This window comes from Anser cygnoides, chromosome 1 (genome assembly GCF_040182565.1).
Source record: "Anser cygnoides isolate HZ-2024a breed goose chromosome 1, Taihu_goose_T2T_genome, whole genome shotgun sequence".
NCBI classification, from domain to species: Eukaryota; Metazoa; Chordata; class Aves; order Anseriformes; family Anatidae; genus Anser; species Anser cygnoides.
Window position 1 is genome coordinate 66798748 of NC_089873.1, and position 27277 is coordinate 66826024.

General features: G+C 47.7%; 2 protein-coding genes across 3 annotated transcripts; one reads left to right on the plus strand and one right to left on the minus strand.

Annotated features, from left to right (window-relative positions):
* Nucleotides 1-20623, plus strand: IL17RA (interleukin 17 receptor A). Of its 2 annotated transcripts, none has more exons than XM_066990276.1 (13): nucleotides 1-199; nucleotides 5365-5389; nucleotides 7584-7730; nucleotides 8983-9107; nucleotides 10234-10360; nucleotides 12283-12330; nucleotides 12422-12579; nucleotides 13716-13793; nucleotides 14225-14300; nucleotides 14386-14400; nucleotides 15271-15372; nucleotides 16463-16504; nucleotides 17056-20623. In XM_066990276.1, exons 1-13 carry the CDS (start codon nucleotides 74-76, stop codon nucleotides 18567-18569), a joined length of 2583 nt encoding a protein of 860 aa, XP_066846377.1. In that variant the 5' UTR covers nucleotides 1-73; the 3' UTR covers nucleotides 18570-20623. The 2 variants fall into 2 exon arrangements, with proteins under 2 accessions (XP_066846377.1, XP_066846378.1); XM_066990277.1 differs by having other exon boundaries at nucleotides 17059-20623.
* Nucleotides 20624-21320: 697 nt separating this feature from the next.
* TMEM121B (transmembrane protein 121B) lies at nucleotides 21321-25977 on the minus strand. Its single transcript, XM_066993342.1, has one exon. It carries the CDS (start codon nucleotides 25968-25970, stop codon nucleotides 24408-24410), a length of 1563 nt encoding a protein of 520 aa, XP_066849443.1. The 5' UTR covers nucleotides 25971-25977; the 3' UTR covers nucleotides 21321-24407.
* Between the last annotated feature and the right edge of the window lie 1300 nt (nucleotides 25978-27277).

The window sequence follows — 27277 nt, forward strand, 5'->3', positions numbered from 1 at the left end:
CCTCAGGTGAGGGCCGGCCCCGCCCCGCGCCCAGGTCGGAGCCCGGAAGCCCCGAGGCCGTGGCGGCGGGGCCATGGCGGGTGCGGGGCCGCCGCTCCTCCTGCTGCTGCTGCTGCTGCTGCTCCTCGTCCTCCCCGCGGCCGCCGCGCTGCGCCTGCTGCTGGGCGCCGCCGCGCCGCCCTTCAGCTGCTCCCAGCCGGTAAGCGCCGGGGGGCCGGGGCAAGGCCGCGCGCGGCGCCGGGGGGCCGGGGGCGAGGCGCCGGGGCCGCCTCCGCGGCGAGCGGCCGGGGCTCGGCGGGGCCGGGCGCGGCGGGCTCCGAGCGGGGCTGCGGGGCGCCGCCGGGCAGCGGGAGAGGGCGCGGGGCGGCCCCCGGTGCTGCGGCCCCCCGGCAGGCGGGAGGAGGCGCTGCGGGGCGAGAGGGGAGCCGGGGAGGTGTTGGCGTGGGGAGTGAGCCCACCGAGCTGGCTGCCGGCACAGCTTGTTGCTCTGCTGGTTTTATTTCTTCCCTTTTAGCTACGGTGCCCGTGAAGAGTTCGTACAAGAGGGGAAGGTCTGCCTTTGCCTTTTTTTCCATTTTTTCCCCACTAACAGTAGCAGTGTGTACATAAGAACTGGACAGCAAGCAGCTCTCTCCCAAGCTGGACAGCCTCCCGTGTCACCGCGCGCTGCCAGCAGTGCGGGGGGCACCGCTCAGGTGTGACTGTGCGCGTGTGTGTGTGTAACCCAAAGTGTTTGTTCGCTGGGGGGTGGCGGAGCTGTAAACGAGCACTGAAGCGGTGTGCTTCGTGTAGCACAGTCCGCCTGCTTTCGCTTCTTGGAAGCACTCCTAGCTCTCCTGAGAAAGGAATTTCCCCCTGTGTGAAATCGGGGTGTGCGTGGCCAGCTGCGCGAAGGAAATGTGATGCTTAGGAGCACAGACGAATCCCAGCTGGCACATCTCCCGCTTCAGAGTCCCGTACGTATGTGACGGGGTGAAGCCTGGGGCACGACTGCTGTCGGGCAGCGTGCCAGAGAAGTACCTCCCTTCCTGGTGAGCTCTGACCCGCAGGGTGCTGAGCTGACGAGCGTGTCCTGTGCCATCTGCCTGTCCTTGCAAGAGGCCAAGACCCCTCCTAAACTGTGACACTCTTCTTCTACAACCTTTTCCTGTACACATTTCCTATCCTTTGTCTACTCTGTCTGCTCTCCTAAAGTTGGGCCACGTACTTATGCTGGTTTTACCTGACCTCCCCTGTGCTGCTTTCACTCCTATTTAAAAACGCCTCTAGAAAGTGTTCCACTTCTGCAATTTTACTTTAGGCTGGGTGTTGTGCAATTACCAAGTGCAAGATCTTAGCAAATGGGAAAGAGGATATTACAAAATTGCTTAGGCATTTAACACAACAGTGGGTATCCCAAACACTGTTTGTCACATGGAGCCTGTCAGTCGCACGTCGTGGAGTTCCTGCGAGTCCCTGGTGCTTGGGCTTTGACTGACGCTGTCTTCCTGGCTGTGTTTCTTTCCCTTTTAAAGGGAACGTTAACCACTGTAACTCAGGGAGGAGTTCACCGGTACATCACCAGCTTTCACTGAGGAAACACGGTGCCCCACACTCAGGGTGCGCTCGCAGATCAGCGGCGGTGTCAGCCAGCTGCAGTGCTCGTTATTTCAACAGGCCGCCTTCCAAAATGCAGGCGGGCGTGTGAGAAATGTGTCGGCTCAGAAAGAAACCCTCTAGCAGCTTCTCTGAAAGGACCAGCACAGCTGCAGACACACGTCGGAAAGAGTGCGATCGGCCCAAGTTGCGACAGCCGAGAGCCGTTTCCCCTTCCCTTTCTGACGGTTGCGCCCCACCCCGGGTGGCTCTGGGCCCCCTCCGGGTGGCTGCGGCGGGGGGCGGTGAGACCACTTCCTCCTGCTCCCGCTGCCTCGGGGTAGGTCAGGGCAAGCAGCAGCGGTTTTCAAGCCGAACTCTGATGTGGCAGAGGCTTTTTCGGGGCTGAGGAGTGAAAGTGCTGTGTCTGTATCAGTAGACACCTGTAACTGTAACAAAAGTAAAACAAAGTGTTCGTTAGCAGGAGCTCATCTTATTAAAACACCAGCAGATGACCTTAATGGGCCTTATTCACTACTGCTCCATCAAACCTGCCCAGCCGTAAGGCTGAATAACACAGCTGCAAACCCAGCTCTTTCCAGTAACTGTTACTTGGATGTGTCATCTCCAGGGAGGAGGGGCTGGGTTTTCTTGCTAGGCACAGGGAAGATCAACCCACACTTAAATACCCATCTGGTTGTTCACTGTGAAGTGTTTAATCACGGCGCTCAGCCACTGGGCTGTAACCGCTTCCTGACGGGCACGCCTCACGTCCCAGAGGGATGCCGTGTTTGTAACAGCCCCGCCAGCTCTAAGGGTTTGGCGAGGTGTGTGCCTGCTTTGCTCTTGGAAGTCAGTATTGCTGGCTTGGTGGGTAGTCACTACTAGTCTAGAGAAGAATGGATGCAGCATCTTTCACGAAGACGAGTGGTGGTGATATATGTGTGAAAGACTTTTCCTGGTCCATTTTTGCAAACTTTCAAATATTTCTGGACTTCTTGGCGTAAAAAAAGATTAGTGATCAAAGTTACCAAAACATGATAAAGAAAACCCTATTTATTTATATTTTTTTTGTGAAGGAACTTCAACTTTTGAGTTTGGTTTTTATTTTGCTGAGAATATGTACGAGAGAGCATTTTTCTCCATAGTTTCTAAACTAAACAACAACAAAGCAAATAAACAAAAAAGCCACAAACCATTTTTGTAGAAGATGGTTGCCTTAAACCAATCATTTTCCAGTAATTATTAATATAATGTGTTCATGTCCTATTGATCTCTGCTTCTTTGAACCGATGAATCCGGACAGGGAAACTTCAGTAAACTTCAAATCAGCCAAGCCTCGGGAGATATGCAGAATGGCTCCTAGGTGAGAGGCAGATTTTGGGAAGCTGGAGCCCTTCCCATTCAGCAGTTGCTCTTTAAAGGAAAGTTGGATGCCTGCCCAGCTTGCTTCAGTTTCTTGCTAGTTACCACAGCATCCTGCCGGGAAATCTTGGCCTCCAATTAATTTAATTGAATTGTTATGACGTGGTGCTGTTAATCGGTTTCTCTTTTTTTTTTTTTTCCACGTTCGTATGATCTCTGCGACATATGGCCTGTTCTTCTCTGATGTCAAAAAGAAGAAAAAGGCTTCAAAAAGTAAACAAAACAATTGTTTAGCTTTCTGTGGAAACAAGACAAGTAACTGAGAGGAGTTGACTGTGCCTGTCCTTTTCTACCAGTAATAGTTTCAGCCTCACAACCTTCTTGCTCTCATATTTATGCCTGTAGCTTTGCTTGTCGGGCCTGAAAGACAATAAGAAAATGTTGAGAAGAGAACATCTCGCTTCAGGCCTCTTCCGTAACAACATGCACAGCAAGCACGCTGTGTGACTGTGGGCTTTATCTTCAACTTTTACGCAGAGCTCTGCATTTGTTGTTCCCTTTCTTCCCATTAGCTCGCCTGTCTGTTGTGTGCGGCCTGGCACACGTCTCGACTCTGTCAGTGCTTCTGACATGCTTCCACTTCTACGTGGGCGAGCAGAAAATCACCACTGCAACTTGATTTCTGTTGTATCATCTAAATTTGTGTTTGCTCAAGGAGGGAAACTAGGTTAATTGTTTCTGCTGACCACAGCTTTGTTAATGCAGCCTAAATGAGCTAGTGCATCAGATAGTGGGTCGGGTGGACCTTTACAAGGGAAAGTCAGCAATATTCTCCCCAGCACTAAGGAGGTGGCCAGTGCAAATCTAGAGGTAACTGACTTATTTTATTGCAAAACTGGCTTGTCTTTGTCTTTAGTTTCTTCCTGTTTTCTGGCTGCCATTCTCTGGAATTACATTTTCTGGTGTAAAGTTGTGTCTGCGCTGTCGCTTCATCTTCTTTTCGCTCGGTTTCCTTATGCCAACGGCGAGGACCTCCTGGCTGGATTAATTATTCTTCTAGGTGTTTGGAGTTGTTGGGTCGCCCCTGTGAGGCTTTGGGGATTGGGAAGGGAGTGGGCTAACAGCTGAACTGGTGCAAGCTGCCCTGTGGAGGGAGGATCCTTTCCCCCTCTGGTGGCAAATGTGGCCAGAAAGGAAAGAGTCTCATCTATGCTGGGAACATCACTGCAAACACCCCACCTGGAACAATACACCTGCAGGGAGAGAGAATCCACTGGTGTGCTGTGCTGGTTCAGTATTCACATTGATAATGAAACAAAAAGCAGGAATTGTAACTGTTGCTCGGTTATTTGTCTTGTCTGCTAATAAACAGAGACACTGACACACAGATGAAAGCAGATACTGCTGCCCTCCAGGCAAATAATGCCTCATCATTTATGTAAGGGCCGTATCATGGTGCAGTTTACAATAACTGCTGATAACTGAAACAGCAGAAGGACAAAATGACTGAATATTAATTGTCAGTTTTTAACAGAAGTCATTAAGTTACAAACAAAAAAACATGGCTAGTAGCCCATTATTTTTGTCACCTGCCATGGGCTCGCCCTGGGTAGCCGCTCAGCCCCACAGCGGGATGGGGGACAGTCAGAGGGTTACAGCAAGAAAAATCCTGGGCTGAGATAAAAACCGATTAATTGGTAAATCAAAGCAAGCAAAGCAAAATAAGGACTTTGTTCACAAGTTTCCCCCGGCAGGCAGATGTTTATCCATTTCCAGGAAAGCACGGCCTCATCACGTGTGACAGCTACTTGGGAAGGCAGAGGCTGCGACTCTTAATTTCTGTTAAATATGCATAACCTGTTTTTCAGTGCTTCAGGGTATAAATGCTCGATGGAGGATTTCTCTGCAATGGTTAAGTGGGGTGTAATTGTAAGAGTACAGTTCAGACTAACCTGGTACCTGATATTCAAATTATCGGGTTGGCTGTGGCTGCTGTGACCTTTTGAGCATGCCAAAACCAGTTACATTCCCCCTGTGTTTCTCACAGGCTGACAGCAAGCGTGTAGATGCTCTCTGCTCTTGGCTACACGGCAGCTCCTCTGCCCAACGCAGGGCACGGTTGCAGGGCTGTCAGTGCCACCTGTCCTGGGGGTCCTGCAGCAGGCTGTGAGCCCAGATGGGGCAGGAGAAGGCGGGGGCTCTGCATGGGACCTGCTGATGCCTGGGGAGCAGGGGGAGTTGGCTGTTTGGGTGGCACACTTGTTTTATAAGCACCAGGACCTTAATGCCGCATCTGCCAGCTTTTGCTCAAGGTTTGAGAGGGAGCGTTGCTATTAAATTGTTTCTGCAACCAAACAAGCAAATTATTGTCAACCCAGTCTCTATTCTATGAGTAATATTCCTGTTTGTTTTTTTCCCCAACAGGATTTAAACTGCCTCGTAGAAAATAGTAAGTTACGTTTTTTCTTTGTTAATGTCTTCTTATCAGATCATGCTTTTTTCTTCCTTTTGCCTGGGTTCATACAGCAAGCTCTTTCTACTGAAGTTGGGGAGATGTAAAGCAACTCTGTCGCTGTCGTGCAACAGCACTGCTGTCGTGCCTGGCTTTGGGAGTTTTCAGTTTGATCCATGATCAGCTCCAGCTAAAAGAAAAATGGGAAGTTCAGTCTCTTTTCCAGGGTACGGTTGGGGTGTGTGGAAAACATACAGCCCAACTCATTTAGTTTGCATTTAAAAGAAGGACAGTCCATTTGTAAAGAAATGGGAATTTTAGGACAAATTTGTCAGTATATGTTCATTACAAACTACTACGTGTATGTTAGTACTTGATGGAAAGTTAAGGTATGAACTCGAATAAAAAGAGGGTGTAAAGGGGTGCAACTGAGAGCAATGAGTAGATCGTCAGGCATGAAGCACAGTGAATTGGAAAAGGAAAGGAGTTGTTGTCGGTCCTCCTGAGCGCAGGTGTCAGCGGACATACCAGGCATAAGGGGTCAAGTTTTACCAATAACACAGACCTGATACACTTCACTACATTTTTCTGTTAATGTTAAAAAAAAAAAAAAAAAGAGCCTGTTCAGCATTCCTCCATTAGGTATGTGGAGGCATCTGGGGCACGGCAGAACTCCTTGGTGTTCTGGTATTGGCACGCGTATTTCTGGAGCCATGCTTGGCATGCCAGACCAGGGAACTGACTGCTGAAAATAACCAGATTTTAATGTTTTAGGCAGGAGAGAGGTTGGGTGGGATCGGGTTGGGTCATATTTCCCATTGGCAGCTAGATATAAGAATACAGCTTGGCAACAGCGAAGCCAAACTGCAGTTCCACCATTAAAATGCTGCCTTATTTGAGGATTTGGTTTAAATTCTGTCTCTTCATTCATATTATGTTTTTTTTTCCCTGTAGGGAAAAGATTTGTTAGTGCTTAACATACTTCTCCATAAGGTACTTCAATTTTACCAGGTTTTCTCTAGATCTTCTTTGCTAAAATGAGCGTGTGAGGATTGTCTATTCCCTTAGCCTAAAGCCAGGCTGTCATGAGAAGGTTTAGTGTTTGTGTGGATGCACAAAATAGCTAAAGAATTACATACAGAGCTCTGCAAAGCCTCTGTAATCATTTCACCTCTTACCTTTTTTCTTTTTTGATATATTCAGAGATGACACCTGCCTGTTCGTCTGATTCATAGATTACACAGCACAGCTCATGCTCAGTAGCTCTTCTGCTAGTCTTTCAGCAGTACCGTTATAAATAAATACTGTTATAAATTCGTGTTAGGTAGATGTGGCCTACCCTACGTGTGCTCAGATGTACACCAAGAAGTGTTTTGTCTGAATGGTCCTGTATACCAAATGACGCAGATATGTTTTTATTGACAGTTCTGCCCCTCTCCCACCCTGACAGTTATCAGATGCTCTATTATTAGGTATTTTATATTTATTTCTAGATTTATTTATTTTTTAAATCTTTTTTTTTTTAGAAAAATGCATAACGTTGGGCCTACACTCGCCTCCACAGAGCTATTTCAAACATCCAAACAGTAATGGTTTCCCACTTGCAACTCCTCCTTGGTTTGTCAGCCTGGTTCTTCCTGTGTTTGTGCTTCACTGGTACTCAGCAGAGCTATTTTTAATGTGCTCTGGTAATAAGTGAAATGTCTGACAAAAGTCTAAGTAGATCGTGTCTGTCTAATGCCTGTCATACCTGATTTCTGATGAGATTACAGGACCTGTTTTCCCTAGTACTGTACAGACGGACATAAATCATTTTTCTGTCCAGCGGGCTCATTAGTTTAGGCGAGGTGTAACGAGCAGTCACTGGAAGGTTCTAAAAATTAATTACATTGTTTTAAAAAATGCTTGGGCATCTGACATTATCATTGGAAGGCTTGAAATTAGCACTGGTCTTCTAACACATCTGTTTTAGCGATGAGATATTGACTTGCTGCAGGAGACACTGAGTTCAGAACATTACAGGTAATTTATAAAGTATTTGCATGCTGAAAACTACTTTTTTGAGCAGTGAAGCAGTCTGTCGTGCAGATTTACCCTCCGTGTTGCCGTCACCAAAAGGGCAGACAATAACTGCACTTAAGCAGGCTTCCCTCTGCCCTGCTCTGAATAACAGCTTTTGCTTGCTGGGCAGGTACCTGCATAGAGAGAAGCTGGCTGCAGAATCAGACCTGGACACCTTCTGCCCCCAGCAGTCTTCGTGTCTCCTCTGAAGTTTTCCATCAGACGGATGGAGAGCTGCTCCCCGTGCTTCGGATAGAGTGGAAAGTGGCCACCGATGGTAAGAGGTGGCTGTGGGATGTGGAGCAGAGCAATGAGGTGCGGTCTAGTAAGGACAGGGAGGAGAACTGTGATGTGAAAACTTTCACTGGTCTAGTTGTGGAAGGACAACTTTGAAATTTGGGTGTTTGACTGCTTTGCTTTGTTTTGGTTTCGTTTGAGGAGTGGTTTTGTTTTTGTTTTTGGTTGTGTTTTGTTTTGAAGACTGAATCTGAGCTTTGAGTATGCTGGGTATTCAAGAATTGAAAATGTTCCCATGCATGTGGGATAATGACATTTAAAATGGGAAGGGCTGATAAAAACAAACTGAAGAACAGCATGTACCTTTCCCACAGTAGTAAGGGGAAAAAGGAGGTTTGCAGTGCAAGCTGTGGCCTTTCAAGGCAATAATAGTGACTGCAGCATTCTCATGCAGTTGAATTACATCTACAAACTGAACAAATGACAATTAATTTGAGAGCATGTCTATAGTAGTTTGTGATGTTAACCCAGTGCAAGTGCCTCCCATTTAGGGCAATCTAGTCCTTGTAACTTCTAAATTTCCTATATGCATGTGTGTCTTGGTAAAGGACTAATTGTCTTATTGGAAGCTTAACAAGTACCAGTTGGTCAAGTTTTCTTACTCTCCAAATAAATTTGATGCTTTTTTGTTTATGGTGTTGTGCTTGTGTGCTCTCATCCATAATTTTTGCACTGATTCAAGACAGAATTAAGCACATTTGTTTCCTGCTTCTGCAAGACCTATGTCTGAGGGTGGTATAGAGTTGTTATCTCAGTATAGCTGTAGTAGCACAGAAGCAGGAATGACTCAGGTAACACTATCATTTGAAGTAGCCATGGTTATGAACTTTCTCATTGTTTTATTTAGTACAAACAATCCCAGTATTTGCTCTGGTGCCAAAACTGTGTAAAGCAGTGTTGAGAGGCAGAGCTAAACAGGGCACCAAACCCGTGAACTGCCAGAACATCTGGAAGATGCAGTTGCTTTCTGCTGTGCCCCTTTGTTTGCCAGGGTGGGGCTCTTGCTGTGCAGGACAACCTGTAGTGGTGTTAGTCACCAGCAGTGGTGTCAGTCAGCCCTGCACGCTCGCTGTTTTCATGGCCAGTTATCTCTGTGTTGGGGTTCCCAGCGCTTCAAAAGGAGTCAGACTGTGACAAGAGTAAGCACGGTGGTGGTCTCTGTGGGGGTTGCAACCTGTACATGTGCAGCTGACAGGAAAAGGAAAACTTCTCTCTCTGCCCTGTGCCTGCAGCTAGCATCCGGTACCTCCGAGGGGCAGAGCTGGCTGTGATGCAAGTGAGCAGCAATCAACAGATCTGCGCCCAGTTTGAGTTTCAGAACAAATTACCACTTCAGGTCCGTCCGGATGGAGGCCGGGTGAGTGCCAAGGACCTCAAACCACTTACTCTAGTCCAGGGCTTTGGTTCTGCTTTCCCTATTTTATAGCAAGGCTACCTTTTGTTTTTTCCATTAAGTACAGGCTGGTTAGTCAGAAGAGCTGATGTAACAATCAGGATATTGGCCTTGAGACCTGGTTTCATTTCCAGTTTGTTTTATGCTTGCATGTAACAATGTACAATCTGCCTGCTTACCTTGGTTTCTCTTTCACTTTTACCATTCTCAGGGTTTAAGTATTGTTGCTCTCGGTGCCTAGCATGTGTCACTGTTCTAGGTGTTGCTTAAAGCAAACAGTTGTGGCAGTTTTTGCGTTCTGCTTAATCATCATGACACTTAACAGCCTCTGTAACTCAATCTTTCATTTTACTATCCTCTCTCTCATATACTCTTTTGCTGTGGAGTAAGTGTCAACCTGGTTGTTCCAGCTTATGCTCTCTTTAGGGAGAGAGCATAAGCTGGAAGGATTTATGGATGCTTAGGAAAGTGATGAGCATCCACAGCTCCCCTCATGAACAAGAGGAATTTGGAGCTGGGTCTTTACCACACGGAAGTGGATGAAGGTTGTCTTACCCGCTGGAGCCATTGCCTCTCCCAGAATTTGCACAGCACTGCTGATACGTGGAAAACAATACAAATTTAACAATATATATCTATGGAAAGGCCAAGTACAGAACAATGCATGTGCAAGTGCAATTCTAAATGCTTAGCACTTGCACAGCACGGCAAGATTTATACAGGACTAAACTTTTAGTCTCAAAACTGCATATTCTAGCCTAATCTCCTTACGTCAATTCAGAGTGTAGTTCAATGGGAACTGCATAAAGTTATTTGGCATGAGACCCTTGTATCAGCTCAGGGATCCCAAGAGATAGCTGTTTGCTTCTTTTTTTTTCCCTCCTCATTCCAAACACAAGAATTTGAGACAGACCAGAGGAATGGTACATTTAATGAATTTCAGTTCCTTTTCTTTTTTTTTTTACAGTCAAGCTTTAGAAAAAAGATCATATAAGATGAGGCAACACAATGCACCCCCTCAGCTGTTAATTTCAGTGCCTTGATAGCGCAGCATTTTCAGTTTACATCCTTGAATGTGTTTTGTTTTCAGTGGAATTTCACTTTTAACCGTTTTGAGGTGGAACCTGGCCAAACTTATCAAGTGACTGTCTACCACCTGCCCAAATTGAGCGTAGATGGAGACTACAATTGCAAGTCCACGTCTCTCACGATGCCTGGTAAGAGATGCTCTAGTTTTCCCGGGCCTTGAACTTAGGGCTTTGTTTGACAGTTTATCGACCTGTTTTTTTCCAGACCAAGCCCGTGAACTGTGAGCAAGTTTGGTAATAAGGTGATAATGTTATAAGAACTTGGTGTCCTTTCTGAATACTGCTGTTTTGAATGTCTGTGGTGTTAATATTTCTACAATACTCCCTTGTTTTATATCCAAAGTGCATGTATCATTTGGGCTACAAGACTGTCCTTTTTTTTTTCTGGGATCCTGTGTCCAGCAGTTTGTCCAATCTCTACTTGGAATAAGGTGCACATGGAGGGACAATACTGTGAAGACAAGACATTTTGATCCTGTTTGACAGTAGTTCCTGCATGGAAGATACTGCTATAAAAAATGTTACGCTCTATAGAAAGCTAGACAAAGCTGTGGACTTGGGGCTCTGAATTGAGACATTGTGTTTGTAGCTCATTAAGAATTCTGCTACAGTGATGTCTAAACAGAAAGTTGTAAGTAAACCTGAAAACTAGTACAGGTGCCATGTTGAAGGGCTCTTTGAAGATAGGTTACATCTCCTGAATTTTGTTACTGAAAAGGTACAAAGATATTTGGCCTAAATGAGTAGAGTAGGGCTGTAGACTAATCTCTCATGTTCTCTGCAGACTATCATCGCTGCTTTTATTTAATTTTAAATCTTTCAGACTTGCCCCTCTACTTGTAGAAACTGGAAGTACAGACCAAAATGTCCAAATCAGAACAAGTTAAATTCGGTTCCTAATACCAATTTTTAGGCACGTGAATTTTGACTTCAAAGGCACAAATGGGCATGACTTACTGAGAAACTTGGTAGAGCTGACTGCCTGACCCTTTCTTGTGTATGTGAAAATTTTCTTATAACTAAAGAAGAACTTGTTTTCCCTGAAGATGCTGAGCATCTGCAGTGCCCTCTGGCTGCACTGACTACTTTATCAATACATTCAATATACAGCTTAAAAAATGTTTCATAATTTTCTTCTTGCTTATAGTTGACAACATGACTTCATTATAAAATGACAATATATGTGGTGTGTCAGTCGGTGTCAGCGGGAAAAGGAGAAGGGGACACTCAGTTTTCAGCCATCCTGTATTTTATCATACGTGGTCATACTGAGCTTTCTGGTTTTGTCCTGTGCTGCTCCTCAGAAACCTAATGCATTGTGTCAAGGTCAGCAGTGGCAAGGAGCTTTGCTGGCTAGAGCTTACCTGTGAATTACAGGGGCATGAACTTGAAAGTTGGAAACTAAGATCTGTAATGTTTTCTTTCAACTGTTTAAGCAAACCATTGTAGGGAGTTCTTTCTTTTCCTTTGTGTCCAAGCCCTGGAGGAGAGACACAGTTTAAGTTTAGACTTGTAAATCCCACATTGCTAAATGTTGAATGTGTGACTCCAGATTTGAATCTGAAAAAGGTCCCGAAGAGCAGGGCCAATCTGCTAAATTAAGCTCAGAATTGTAAATGTGAAAAAGTATTTTGGGATCAAGAAAGACTCCAACTTCATAGTTTTCCTGAGGCAGAATGCTTTTTAGAGGAAACTATGGCTGCAACACTCAGGGTCCAGAGTTCAGTATGAAGTTTTCATTCCACTGTGACTTTCTCTGTACAAGTCTTCTATTAGCAGGGCTTGTCAAATATTACTGTCTTAATAAATACTGCATGTTTTTAGACTTTTCTTATTAATATCTCTATTTAGGAAAAAAAAACAGTGGAGGGGCTAGTTTATACATTGGAAACTGATATTATTCTGCTGTAGAATTTTTCTACTTCTTTGAAACAAAGGTCTACTCATCAAGGTAGGCTCAGTTAGGTGTCTGGCTTCTGATAAGAAAATGTGTGTTTTTTCTAAATGGCAGTACAATGTTTCTGACTGGTCACTGGTGTTATGTCTTGCAGACTGCAATGACTCTCTGATGAAAAGAACCACCCCGTGTATACAGACAGGTAAGAATTTGTCTGAGCTGTGTAGTCATGAGTGCCCTGCTGAAATGCTTCTGACAGTTAAGAAACACGGGAATATCTGCACCACTTCCAGGCAGCCTGTGGGAGCCCAGGATCCAAGCTAAAAGTCTAGATGATATGACTCTGCTTGTGAGCTTTAACCCATGGATGGAGTCAACCCGATACCAAATTCATGTGACCAGTTTCCTGAATGAGAAGAAATGTAAAATGATCACACGCGAAGTCACAGAGGTAATTACCTTATAAATGATATCAATTATATCTTCTGTGGTAATTTAAGCATTTCTGTAAGAGTTGCTAAACAAGGAGTTGGAGCCAAGGTGTACAAAATCTACTGAATGCACTTGAACTGCAATTTTCAAGGTGTTCTTCTCAGATTATCATCTTGCCTTTGGAAAAGGGAAATTTCTTTCAATTTGGTGGATAAAAGATCAAAAAGAGGTTCTCAAAGATATGTTTTCTAATGCATGGAGCAGTCTGTCAGCAGTGAGGTCAGATCAAGAATGAGCATTTGTAACAGGTGCTTCACTTAAACTGACAATCAATTCCTGCAGGTTTTACAGCCTGTGTTGCTGAGAAGCTCAAAGCAGATGCAGTTTGCTGACATAAAACTCCCTTTTCAGGCATCTGAGGGAGGAGGGATACTGAATATTTGTTACAAGTCCCCACCCTTCCTTGGGGGAGGGCAAATAAGCTGGCATTCAGCTTGATTAATCTTTCCATTCCTTCCATACTTCAAAGTTTTCGTATTCCATGTACTGATAGGTGGTGGTGTTACTGACACAAGCAGGTACTGCTGTGTGCACATTTCCCTGGCAGAGAGTAACATGCCTCATTTTTGAGTATCTCTACTAAGCGTTGTAAAGAATATATTTACATTATCATTTTATTATTTTGTTATTTTGCAGGTAACAAGGACAACTTGTCCTCTGTTCAAGTGTCCAGAGGCATCAATGTTGACAGCTTTTTTAATTAAACACATGAGGAACTTTGTTAATCATACATTTACACATTTAAAACCTTAGACATTAACATTGTTAAGAAACTGTAAGCTTAACATATTTGAAGTTATGCAGTGTATAAACTTAATTATGTTTCCTGTTACCTGTGCAGCCTTAGCCTGCTCTTTCACTTGCGTAACCGTATCAGTCATATGTGACACCTGCAGTGATGGTGGCCAGACCATTTATCTGTTTCATTCTTTGTGGGTCTGTCGTTGCCTTTTTTTTTTTTAAAAAATAAAAGGGGGGGGGGGGGAATTTATGCTTCTTTGTAACACTCCATATTCTCATCTCAACTTTTTTTCTTTTTCCTGCTTTCATTCCATTTTCTTCTTCCATCTGTTAACTCACATCTGATTTCTGCAGGGCGAACTACAATCACAAGCGAATGTCACAATCAAAATGGAGAAGAACTTAAGAGCTTGCTGCAGCTATGAAGTACAGGTGGGGTCTTACTGTTGTCCCTATGTCCCTCCTTCCTCAGCAAGGCAGTGTGCAGTTTAGGAATGTTACGGTTTTGTCCAGTGTTCTGTTCTGAGATTTGGAGATTAGCCATTGTCTACATGAGGAAAATGATTTTATCAAAAAGATTTTATTTTTTTTTACATAAATGTCTTCTCTGTAGATAGTGGCCTTTCTTAGTGTAGGGTTGCCAAGTCAGGGAATGGCAGGTGTGCCACCCCAGGAGCTCACTGCCTTGTTAATGTATAGTGAATAACATAAGAATTCTTGATTAATCTTGTTTTTGAAGTGGAAATGGGAATTCTGTGTACCTGTGCTAAAACACAGGGATTGCAGAGGTAAGGGGAAAATCAAGTTATAACAGAATTGCTTTTAAGAATAGCTTCTGTATTCTGAATTTATTTTGACTGCAGATTCAGCCATTCTTTGCAAACTGTGGCACAGACTGCCTGAGACACTCTACTTTCATCCCATGTACACCATCTCCAAGTGAGTACTCCTTTTCTCTAAATTAGATTCTAATTGTTTTACAGATGAGAGCTGAATTTTTTAATGAAACTCTAATCTTTTGCAGGTACAGACCCATCAGGTAAGAAGCTCCTCCAGTACCCTGAAACTTCTCTTGCTTCTCTTTTACTGTCATATAGAGTACCAAATGATCCTCCCTGACCCAATGAGCAGGAAATGTCCCCTTGTACCACTGAGTTCAGAATGAATTGTATTAGAGATACTTCGCCATGCTTGAAGAAGGCAAGTATTTGTATGCAGCATGAATTTTTTTATGCAGCATGAATCTTAGAGAGCAATTTTTTTCAGAGGTACTTCACTTGCATAAAATTCTTTGAGAAACACTTTTGACAAGAAGAGCCTTAATATGAAACACTATCTGTCACTTTGCTTAGTGTTAAAAATTTTGCATAATATAAGGCAGCTCTTGGAGAGAATAGCTTGCATATATTCATTTTTATGAATGTCAAGATAAATCATACGCATAATGATTTAACATCTTTTTTTGGCTGCACCAAGACCTGTAAGGTGCTGGTTTTGCTAGAGATGTAAAAAGGAAAAAATACCTGAGTTTGAAAAAAAATGCTTCACCTAAAATCATAAAAATTTTTTGAAGAAGTATTACGTGAAACAGGCAGGACATGGGCAGCATGCCTGTCAAAGCTGGATAAACACTGATTGCTGTGTACAGAGGAAGGTTATTGGTTTGTGTTTTCAATGTGTTGCACATATGGTTCTTTGTGGAGCAAGCCTGTGGTGCAGAGCATCATCATGAAAACAGGATGTCATACCACCTGCGGTATGTTGTAAGGGTGAAGTACTGGATTACCCATTGGTTTGGGCAAAGCCGTGGTCCTTCTGCCTTGGCCCCTGCTGTTCGAGAAGCTTCTGTTCCTGAGTGAAATTCATTATTTGTATAAAGTAATGTCTGAGTGCTCTTTTTGTACCACAGATGATATGATTATATGGCTCTACTGGTGTATCACTGGGATCTGTGTATTTCTTGTGGGATCAGTCATAACAGGTGTCATTTGTATGACCAAAAAGCGAGCAGGTAAGACTCATACCACCTAGAAACAAAAGACTCAGTGCTAAAAATATTTTTCCTACTTCCGTAATTATTCCTCTTACTATTTTCTTCCTTGCCATTCTGATGTACTGCCACTAAAATAATGCCTATGTAAACACTTTACTCTGTTCTACATTGTGGGACTTGTAGCAGCCTAATACCATCCACCTAGTTAAGTAAAGCTGTCAGTGAATTATGCTGTCTGATACTCCGTTTTCATAAAGCTTAAGAGCTCATAAGGGAAAAATAAACCTCATAGTTCAGCCCTTTGTTTCCTGCAGATTGCTACAGATCTCCTCTCCATTTATTTTTCTTCTGCATTTTGTAAGAGTTTTGCAAGGCAGAAGCTTCCTGTTTGTCCAGAACATGGTCTTTCCCCTGTCCCCCAAAGTCTCTGCAAAATTCATTTTCATACTATTTTGAGTTTAAGTAATGTTTTTCAGTGAATGTGGAAGAAGAATAGTCACAAAGGTCACAAAGATATGCTTTGTGCAGGCTGGAAAACTGAGTGATTAAGAACTAATTCCTAGTCTTTTGTGCTGTAACTATGGGGCAGTTATCGTAGGGAAACTGTGCAACTCACAACTGTGAGTTGTGCAACTGTGCTTTTACCTGAGAGGAGTAATTGGAGATATTTTGGAAAAATTCTTAGTATAAAATCTAACTGTAACATTTAGCTGGGGACGTTTTAGTCACCTCCTTAGAGAAGCCTCTTAAGAAAAAAACTCTCTCTAAAAAAAAAAAGCCTCTTCTCTTTAACGAGAAGTAGGAGAATGTTTGGAAGTTCTGTACTTTTTGAGAGGCTGTCCAGATCTGGGGAAGATGGAGAAAATGGGTTGTGTGTGCATTCCTTCTCCTCTCCAAGGGAAAATGTAGTGAAGTAAAATTGGCTGTAGAAGAGTCTTTGTTCATTTAGTATACTTCTTATTAGGCTTCTCCCTCCCCATGTCATCTTCATCCCCATGCTACTAAAGAGTTTGGTTTTTGAATGTAACTTTTGGAAGGGGTTGTCATTTGAAGGGGCTAATTTTATTTCTTGTTTTCAGAACTGACAGTGACTTTCTCTCTCTTCCAGGACACCAGCGAGGGAAATGCAGCCACTATGATTTGCAAACTGGTAAGATGTCCTGCTTGTGTGCTATCACATGCATGTAATATATTCTGGAAGTCTTGGGCAGTTGTCTAAAAAGGGATTCTCCTGTGTTCCTGTAGCATTGGACAGAGGATATGGAAGTTGGAATGCTGTCTTTGGCAGATTTGAGATAATTGTTTTGTAAAGTGATGGGGTTTTTTGACACATCTGAGGCTGTACTGGCAAAAGAACCCTTGATAATCATTTAAGCAATAGGAACAGGAGATTGTTTTGGGGTGCACTCACCTCTCCAGCAGGGAACATATATTTTCAAGCCTCTTAGAGCCAGTGTGTTTTACTTTTGTGTGGTGAAATTACATGAACCACCCAAGCATTATTATAAATCATAGCTCCACTGTCTGGGCTTTAATACAAAAGTTCCGCAATAAGGCGTTGCCTGCATATGTTACTAAAATAGCTTCAAAACTGGTGGTTGCTAGAACCTTTTGTTAACATCCTCCTGTGTTGATTGCTACTGGTTTGCATCATTACAATTTCAAGAATGTGGCTGGGATTGATATTTTTCTGTCTCTCAGCAGTACCATCTACTGACCTTCCTCTGCCACCCTTAAAGCCTCGAAAAGTTTGGATTGTGTACTCTGCCGATCACCTGCTGTATGTGGATGTGGTACTGAAGTTTGCCGAGTTTCTGATGACTGTCTGTGGCACCGCTGTAGCCTTAGACCTGCTAGAAGATCATCAGATCTCAGAGTTGGGGCCATTACCCTGGCTTACTCGACAGAAGAAGGAAATGGAAGACCTATCTTCAAAGATCATCATCTTATGCTCACGAGGCACCCAGGCCAAATGGCAGGCCATGCTTGGGAGCGTGCCTGTTTGTCTCAAGCAAGATCAGCAAAAGCCAACAGGAGATCTGTTCACCCCTGCCTTGAATTTGATCTTGCCAGATTTCAAGAAGCCAGCCTGTTTTGGAATGTATATAGTCTGCTATTTTGATGGGATAAGTAGTGAGAAGGATATACCTGATCTGTTCAACGTCACATCCAGGTACCAACTGATGGACAAGTTTGAGGATGTTTATTTTCGGATTCAGGACTTAGAGAAGTTTGAACCTGGGCGCATCCATCGAATCCAGGAAATCACAGCTGAAAATTACATTGATACCCCTAGTGGGAGGAAATTGAAAGAAGCGGTACAAAAATTCAGGAACTGGCAGATGGAACACCCAAACTGGTTTGAGGCTGAAAGCATCTGCCTGGATAATGAAGAAGAGTTGCAGTCCCTAAACAGAGAGAGCCAGGTGGATTCATTGCTAAGTGAACCAGGTGGAATTGTGAAACAGCAGCTGCACCTACGGGAGCCTGACCCTAACTGCTGTTATGTCGTCAACCTCCACATGCACGAAGGTGAGAGCAGGGGCTGTAAACTACAGCCTCAGCTTAATCTGTGTGGAGATCCAACTTCTCAGATGATGGTCATTCCTATGGATGAGGCCCCTCAAGTTCAGGTAGTGGAGCCTGTCTCTTCCATGGAAGATAAAAATATACTTGGTCATCATGTGCTGAGTAACGAGGACTGCATGGAAGGAGTTCCTCTTCTAGAGGCAAGTTTTCCAATGAGGAATAACGTCATCCTCCATGAGGACTGTGAAGTTCCAGCAAGAGATGACCAGAGTCCTGCAAACCTCTCAGGTGAACTGAGGCACCATCTGAATGGACTCATGTACTCTTTTTATCAGCAGAATGTCATTCCTTCAGATCCATCTTTCTGCCAAGAGGAGGCTGACAAGCAGCACCAGTTGGTCTTCGATGACCAGTGCAAAGACCAAAGACAGTCAGTCCAGTCAGACCAGGGCTACATCTCTAGATGTTCTCCTTTGCCTCCCGATGACCTTGTGGAGGAGGAGGATGAGGAGGAGGAAGAGGACGAGGAGGAAAACCAGGTGGCCTTTCATGAACTCTCTTCAGAGGTCTTGAACAGTCTAAAGAGCCTCCAGCAGCAGCTTTTTTTCCAGGACATTCAGCGGAACTCTGAGTGGGGTTATCCAGCTGAGCTGATAGACATGAGCCAGTCTTCAGAGGGCTGTTAGGTTTTATCTGGGATCTGCTCCATTTGAAATGCACAGATGGAAGGTAGTACCACACACAATGCTGAAACTGCGTTTCCAGCACCATTCTTGTCCTGGTGTTACAAATGACTTGTTGGTGGGCTCTTCCTGTCTGCTGCCGGGAGGCAGGATGGCCTGGCAAGTGGGCAACAATCTCTGCTTCTAATCTCTGTATGGAGAGAAGCATCAAATACTAGCCATCACTGTGAGAGAAGAGGCAGTTTACATGGAGAAATGCATTGTATTGAATCCTCACTCACTGACTGCAGAAAAATTATTGTGGTTCATCCACTTGTGCCTTCAGAACTCCCTACAACTGTACTGGTTTTATTGTACTTGGACAGAAATCAAGGCCAGGAGTTGGAGAGTAGATTTACATAGGATGGCAAACTTTGCATTGCCAACTTAATAAATATTTTAAATATTTTGTTGTAAATACTGTGTTAAAGACCTGTGCCTTAAACTTCAGCTAGATTGGGGCTGTCTCTAAAGAATCACAGAATGGTTAAGGTTGGAAGGCACCTCTGGAGGTCTTCTGGTCCAACAGCCCTGCTCAAGCAGGGCAACCTAGTGCAGGTTGCACAGGTCCCATGTTCAGACAGCTTTTGAATATCTCCAAGAAGGGAGACTCTATAACCTCTGGGCAACCTGTCCCAGTGCTCAGTCACCTGCACAATAAAAAAGTGTTTCCTGATGTTCGGAAGGAACCTCCTGTTTTCGTGTGTGCCTGCTGTCTCTTGTCCTGTCACTGGGCACCAATGAAAAGAGCCTGGCTCTGTCTTCTTTGTACCCTTCTTTCAGTTACTTATGTATATTGATAAGATCCCCCCCAAGTCTTCTCTAGGATGAACAGTCCCAGCTCTCGTCATAAGGGAGATGCTACGGGCCCTTGATCATCTTTGTGGCACTTCATTGGAATCTCTCCAATATGTCCATGTCTCTCCTGTACTGAGGAGACTGGCACTGGATAAGTGCTCAAGGTGTGGTCTCTCAAGTGCTGAGTAGAGGGAAGCTTGACCTGTTGGCAGTGCTTTGCCTAATGCAGCCCAGGATGCCATTAGCCTTCTTTGCAGCAAGGGCACGTTGCTGGCTCACGTCCAATTGGTGCCCACCAGGACCCCCAGGCCCTTTTCTGCCAAGCTGCTTTCCAGCTGGGCAGCCCCCAGCACGGCCTGGTGCCTGGGGCTGTTCCTCTCCAGGGGCAGGGCTCTGCAGTTCTCCTCGTGGGACTCGATGAGCTTCTGTTGGCCCACTTCTCTAACCTGTTGAGGTCCCTCTGGGTGGCAACAAGACCTTCTGGTGTATCAGCCACTCCTCACAGTTTTGTATCATCTGTAAACTTGCCGAGGGTAAGCTTTGCCTTATCTTCCAGATCATTAATGAAAATTTTAAACAGGACTGGAGCCAGTATTGCCTCCTGGGATGCTAGGATAGGGGAATGTGTACCTTGAGCAGATACTGTTTGAGAGCAGAGATTATTACTGAGTTAGCAGTGGCTGAGCAAAAATGAGTGAGATGTTCCTTGTGTGGGTATAGACTCAAGCACGGGTATTTCAGGCTAACCATTGTGGAAACTTCTTAATAATAGACTAAGGGGTTGATCTTCCCGGAGCCGTGATGGTAACTCCCGATCTTTCAAAAAGATTGGGCTGGATGCACTAAAAAGAGTTGTTCCCTGCAAGTAATTGCACGTTGGCCCCCGTAGCATAGACTGGGCAGTGGGCTAGTCGAGGCAGGCATTTACCTTCCTTGTTACCACAGTTTCTGCAGTCCAGCCTGCTGGATAATGGTTTGAACACAAGGCCTTTCTGCCTTGCATTCAGACAAGCTTGTTGTCTTCTTGTCTATGTTTACTTGTCGAATCTTGTGAGCTTTTTTTTTATTTCAGATTTTGAAAGTCTGATCTCAGAAAATAATCTGCTCTTTTGACTTGCAACCAATATTGTATTACGCGTATTTTGTAATTGTATTTGTTTATAACTTGTGTTTTGTTTCTTAAATTAAAAACAAGAATACTTTTTGATATATTTACTTAACTACTCTCCTGTCCTCAATTCTGCCTAATTCCTTAGGTTAGTGTTTCTTCTAGAAATTTGAGACAAACCTGAGGCAGAACCAGAACTGAACCAGCTGACAAACACCAAACCGTGCCTGCAAGGTGCTTATGAATACAGCTGCAGACCTTCTTATGGGAGGGGCGTGTGTGTCCCTGCAAAATGGGTGTTACAGAAGTGGAATGTTTGTAATTTCTGTGCAGGGCTTGTCAGTGAGGCAGGGCTGTTAAGAGAGCTGGCTTTCTCTGCAGCTAAATGCCTAGAAAAACAGAGAGAGGGACAGTCTCTGCACACATCCAAACTTCAGACTCGGTGCCACCTTCATTTCCTGTCTGCACAAGACCTAATCCAGCAGGAGCTCAGCAAGTGGTAACTGTGAGCTTGGTGTTTCTCCAGTGGGAACCCATTTCTCAGATTATGTGAATAATTGTCATCTTGCTGATCCCAGTTCTTGAAATTTCTTTTATCTTACAGCAATTAGCATTTAAATATATTTTTTTTTCCCATGAGCCCTTTTCAAGTGGTATTCACTTCTGTAAATCATTTAAGTAGGAAGCTCAGAAGTGTCATCTGGATTTTTTTTGCCTTTGTCATTCCCTTCTCAAGTAGTCCCTGTGGTGTTGCAGCTTTTAGGATTCGGTTTCACTTGCAAGAAGTTTGTTTGACGGAAAAATCCAGACATTATTTTAGCATTCCAATGTGAGGAAAGCAAGTAACTCTAATGCATCTGTTGGTCCCTGAACATAAAATTGAAAAGCTCAGCAAGACTCAAAGGAGGGAATAAAAGCGCAAAATCAGTCACAAGTTTCTAATTTTATTTTAACAATCTTGCTTTTTAAAAAATACAAGTTCTGATTAATGCCGGGGGATGCTAAATGTGCACTGGCCGCAGGCTTCATCTTTCATTTCATTTTTTCATTCTGGGAGTAGCCATCTCTTTTGCCAGGATAGCAAACAGCAACAAAATGCTAAAGAGCTGAGTTCTGCTACAGGCCATGTAACAGGACTCCAGGGGACGTATGTCTTTGTGTGGCACAACCTTAGCAAAGTGTTACTGACCTGGACCAGTAATTAATGTTGGGCAGAATCTACAGTAGGTGTGCAAGGTGCGTTGGGTGAGGTATTGTTTGCACTTGGATGGTGCCACTATGCATTTCTTCTACAGACAGATCTATTTTGTGGCAGAAGGGTGTAAATGGAAGTGAGAGCTCAATTACCAAAGGGAAGGGAATTCAAAAGGTGGAGCAGGCTTATAAACAGGGCATTGCAGAGCTTTAAATGTTTCCCTGTAGTAAGTAATTGAAGTAGCAGCAGCATTGCCCTTTTAATTGCGGGGGGGGCTTTGGTACAGCCAGCTGCTACAAGAGCTTTACGCTTTCCAAACAACACATTTACAACCTAGAAACTGTGGGGCTATAGAGAACTACTTCTACAGGGGAATTTGACACAATAGAAGCATTGTTTTGTAGTGTCATCTGTCCCAGGCAAATTTTGTATCTGGAGACAAGTTTGAACTCTAATTTCAATATAGTCAAAGGTTTGAATATGCCATGGCTACGTAAGTTCCTGTTATGCCATTTTCTCACTAATGTCTTAAATAAAAAAAAGGCACTCCCTGTTGAAACGGCAGCTTGTGCGCTATGAAGGGGCATGAAGTAAGACTCATTAGTAATTCTGCTGTGATTCTTCTAGTGTCTCAACTATGCTTATGCTTCAGCGTATTAGGGATTTCACTCACTTCTGGTGCTATCACAAACCACGTCATAGGAGCAGCAAAACATAGCTGGGGGTGAATAGCCTTTTTTGCTTCACCTTATTTTGGGCACGTATTTTTATCATTATCATTCAACTGTTTGACTGAAGCAGGGAGTACTTCTAGGTGCGGGTAGCATGTCATTCTCTCTTGAACAGCACTGTAGCTCTGAGTTTTTGTTACCTGCCTAACACCGAGAAGGGAAGGTGTGAGGAAACTAGTATCTGTACAGACATAACAGACCTGTGACTACACCCCCTTTGGCCAGGAAATTAGCATCCCCTAGACACAGCTCACATCACATAGGAAAAGTTTACAGTACTTAGTTTTACAATCACAGTCACTCACAGCACCAAGATTGTCCAGACAAAAAGAAGTTACAGAAGAGATGGCCACTGGCCAAAATTCACACAACTGCCCACCCAAGAGCTCAGGTTAAAAATAAAGCACTGGTGGGAAAGTTAAGCCCAGTCTCTGCCGGCTCTCCGTTTGGCAGGGGGAGAGCAGCAAGCCGGCCCTCCTAGTTGCAGCTCTGAGCAGGACAGCACCGTCGCCCCACCTTGTCCAGCTCCCAGAGTTGGGGGAAGAGCCCCACGGCAGCCACGGTTGTGCCCACGGGAGCTGGGAGTTGGCAAGGCTGTAAACAAGTTGTGGTGGTGGTCCTGCTCTGGGGAAGGGGGTGGGATGGGGGCTCTGTCCTGCTGAAGCTGGAGCCCTGGAAGAGGGTGGGTGTGGGCACAGAGCTCCGGGCAGGGCCTGCGGGCCTGCTGTGGGCCCTGCGCAGGAGCTGGTCGTGCTCGTGGTCCCCTTGCCATCAGGACAGCTTGAAAAAAAAGGCTCTGGACAGGAAACTGTGCCATATTTCCAACGCATGCAGCCTTGCCCGGATAACAAAATAAAAGCCTGTGAGGGACAAAGTCCTTCCTCCAAGCGTGGCCTCTGTGCTCCTGCTTCCACGCAGAATTTCAGGAGCTGCATGAGCCAGGCGGAAGAGCAGGCCTTAACCCGCACCAAACATCCATGGAGCTTAAAACCAAAGATAACGCTGTTTCTACAAGAGGTTGCCTATGATTAACTGTTGTGTTCCCCCCCCGCCCAAGGCCATGCACACGGAGGACAGGATGCTGGTGCGGGGGCTTTCGCCAAGGCTCATGAGCCCCTCAGAGACTCCTGTAGCGCTTTGCTCTCCGTGCTGCGAGGTGCATCGAGTGCAGGGCCACCCTGAGCAGCACCCAGCCCATGGTTTGAGAGAGGGGCAGCCTGCAGGCTCAGCATGCACTCAAACAGACGTGGAAAGAGGGGGCAGAGGAAATCTTTCCAGCCTTCCCGGCCTACATCAAATGAACCCCTACGCTCTGCATAAAAGAAAACCGACACTGATCCCATAAACATGCATATTCACAGAGAAATGAGAGCCCCAGCGAGTGGGTGCTGCTGTCTGAAATAAGCAGTAGGCTGCAGTAAAACCCTGTTCTCACCAGAAATAAATGTCTCGGGGGTAGTGAAATGGGGTGTGAGCCCCTGGACCTGGTCCATAGCGTGTGAAGTCAACGTAAGACGCGACAGGTTGGAGCACAGAGGTAGACTTTTCAGCTAGGAGGAAGGGTCTCCTAGGCTTGAAACGAGCAGGTTGCTTCCAGAGGCTCCCCGGCTGCTGCTTCTCCCCGACCCCCTCAGGCTCTGTATTGAAGCACAGGTGGCGGCGCTGGGAGACCTGCTGGAACCAGGGAGCGCTTCCTTTGCCCTGCGCGCACCCCAAAGGCGCGTGGCTGTCGTTTGGGCCCCACTTGGATCCCATCACCACAGTCAGCAGGAGTTCCCAAACGAGGGGGAAAATATCCAACGGTCCCTGCCGTTGAGGGAAGGAAAGGGAAACTGGACCCCGATGGTCACGCAGCAACCCGGTGTCTTGGCGGGGGAAAGGGTGGGCTCCTCCGAGCGTCACGGAGGGGCAGGAGGCCTGGAAGAAGCCTCGTGGTGAGGAGCGGTAGCATTGTCGGCGGCGGTGGGGTCTCAGCCCTGGGCAGTGACCGCCAAGGCGTTGACATACCCGTGGGGACCCACGTCGGCGTCCGAGAGCCCGTGGGCCAGCGGGGCGGCGGCAGTGGGGGGCATGGCGGGGGCTCCGTACTTGGCGGGCGTTGGGGCGGCGGCAGGCCGCAGGAGGCAGCAGGTCTCCAGCGCCTCGAGGCCGCGGCAGGCGAGGAAGAAGAGGTTCTTGAGCATGAAGAGGGAGAGCGGCTGCTGGTAGCGCAGGAGCAGGAGGCAGCGCAGGGCCAGCAGCGGGGCGTCCAGCAGCCCGGCGGGCAGCAGCAGGTGCAGGGCGAGGCGGGCGGCTCCGGGCGGCCGGGCGGCGCTGAGCTCGTAGAGCCACAGCACCGGCGAGGCCAGGCAGAGGAAATAGACGGCGATGAGGAGGTAGCGCAGCGGGGCGGGCAGCGGCGCCGGGCGGCCGGGCTGCAGCACCAGCTCGAGCAGGGAGAAGCTGTCGAGGAGGTCGAGGCAGGTGGCGAGGAAGGCGGCGGCGGCGCGGTGCTGCGGCGGCGGCTGCGGGGGCAGCAGCAGCTGCCCGGAGCCCTCGGTGCCGATGGCCCGCAGCAGGCAGTAGAGCAGCGGGGCGGAGAGCGCCAGGGTGATGCGGAAGCCGGTGGTGCCCAGCGGCAGGCGCAGCTCGATCAGCTCCAGGATGGAGGTGCCCAGGATCAGCGCCGCCTTGGGCGTGAAGGCGATGGAGTAGATGAGCCAGGCCAGGTGCGCGTAGGCGAAGTCTCCGCCGCGGGGGGGGCCCCCGGCCCCGCGCCCCCCGGCCCCGCGGCCGCCGGGGGGGCCGTGCAGCAGCAGCGGGTGCGGCGGCGGCGGCCCGGGGGGGGGCGGCGGCGGGGGCCGCTCCCGGCGGCGCGCCCGGCTGTTGCGGCAGAAGAAGATGCCCCAGCCGGCCGCCAGCACCAGGTCGGTGGCGATCCAGCTGCACCAGTACAGGTCGGTGACGGCGATCAGGTAGAGGTCCAGCAGCGCGCCCTGCCCCAGCAGCAGCACCAGGGACAGCGCCTGGAAGCCCCAGCGCCGCCCGCCCGCCGCCCCGCCGGGCCCCAGCAGCGCCCCCGCCGCCGCCCCGCCGCCCGCCGCCCCGCCGCCCGCCGCCGCCGCCCCGTACAGCTCCGCCGCCGTCATGCCGCGGCCCGGGCTGCCGCTGCTGGTGCTGCTGCCGCTGCTGCCGCTGCTGCCGCTGCTGCCGCTGCTGCCGCTGCTGCTGCTGCTGGGGAGCGGCGAGGCGGCGGCGGGCGGCGGGGCGGCGGGCGGCGGCACCAGGGGCTTGCTGATGCTGATGCTGTCCTCCTCCTCCTCTTCTTCCTCCTCCTCCTCCTCCTCGCCGGGGCTGCTGCGGGGGCTGCGGGGGCGGCGGGCCCGCGCCGAGCCCGAGCTCGACCCCGAGTCCCGCCGGCTGCCGCCGCTGCTGGAGCCCCCCGGGAAGAGGGGCTGCCGGTCGGCGGCGTGCGGCGGCGGCGGCGGCGGCGGCGGCTGGAAGGAGCCCGAGGAGGAGGAGACCGAGCGCTGGTTGGAGGCAGCGCGGTGCATGGTCCGAGCCGGCCCCCGAGCCGGCGCGCCGGGACCGACGGACGAGCCGCGGCCCCCGGCCCGCCCCCGGCCCGCCCCCGGCACCGGCACCGGCACCGGCGGCGGCGGCACGGAGAGCCCGGGAGGCGGCGGGGGAGGCCGGGGGCGGCGCCGAGCCGCAACCGCAGCAGCAGCGGCAGCGGCAGCCGGAGCGGGCGTCTCCGCTGGCGGCGGGGGTGGGCTGGGGCTGGGGCTGGGGCTGGGGGGGCGAGGGGAGGGCGGCTGTGCGCCGGGGGGGCCAGGAGGGGAGGGGAGGAGAGGGGAGGGGGAAGGCTTCCCCTCTCCGCCTGATCTCGGAGTGCCTGCCCCAAGACCCCCGCCAGCGGAGCCCCCTGGGAGGGCCACACGCCACAGCCCCCGGCCCCCCCAAAAATTGGAGGTGCTCCAGTGGCCCTGGCCTCCCTCCGTGCCTCTAAGACGAGGCCTGGTATGCACAGCCTGCAGCAGGGCACGGAGCTGAGGCTCCTCGTCCGTGGTGCTGGGTGCTGGGTGCTCGCTTTCAGTCTGCCGTGAGTAATTGAGCTTCAAAGTAAGTGGCTTTTACCGCACGGATTTCTTGAGTTCAGCCAAGCCAAGTACTGAGGGCTCTGCCCAGCTTGCCTTGATGGGGCAGTTGCTTCAAATTGATGTAAATAGCCCTCAAATTCCTACTTTACTGAAAGCACCTCTCGGGGCCTTTACTGAACCACTAGCAGTGTCCTCGAAACAAGCTAGGGTCTGCCACAGCACCAGTACTGATGGCTTGGCACACCTCGTCCCAACGTGGCCTGGTGCTCAGCATCATCAGCCCTCACTCCTCCCCGTGCCATCACCTGTCAGCCCTGTGAAGCTTCCTGAATAAGCTGTGCCCACAAACGTCGTATTAACTATGATTTCTGATAAAAAGCCAAAGTGGCTTGACTTTTGCAGGTGAATGTTAATCAAAGTGTGGGGCCGAGCAAGACCCCAGTGCTCAGTACTGGGAAAGAGCAGCCAGGACAGAAGTGACAGCCATCTAAAATGCTCTGGTGCAGGCTCCCTGAGGAGATCTGCCCTAGTAAATACCAGTGGGTGCTCTTGATGACAAATTAAAACCAGTTGGGGCTTCCGGGAGTATTGATGCTGGAAAAAAGAATGAGAAAGGGAAGGGGAGAATTTGGGGTGGGTTGACAGGAAGATTTCTTTACACAGATAATAATCAAGAGAAAAAGGAGGGAAAGAAGAAGAATCACGGCAGAAGTATTACTTTCAATGAAGACTGGAGCAAAGGGGCACAGATAAATTTGTTT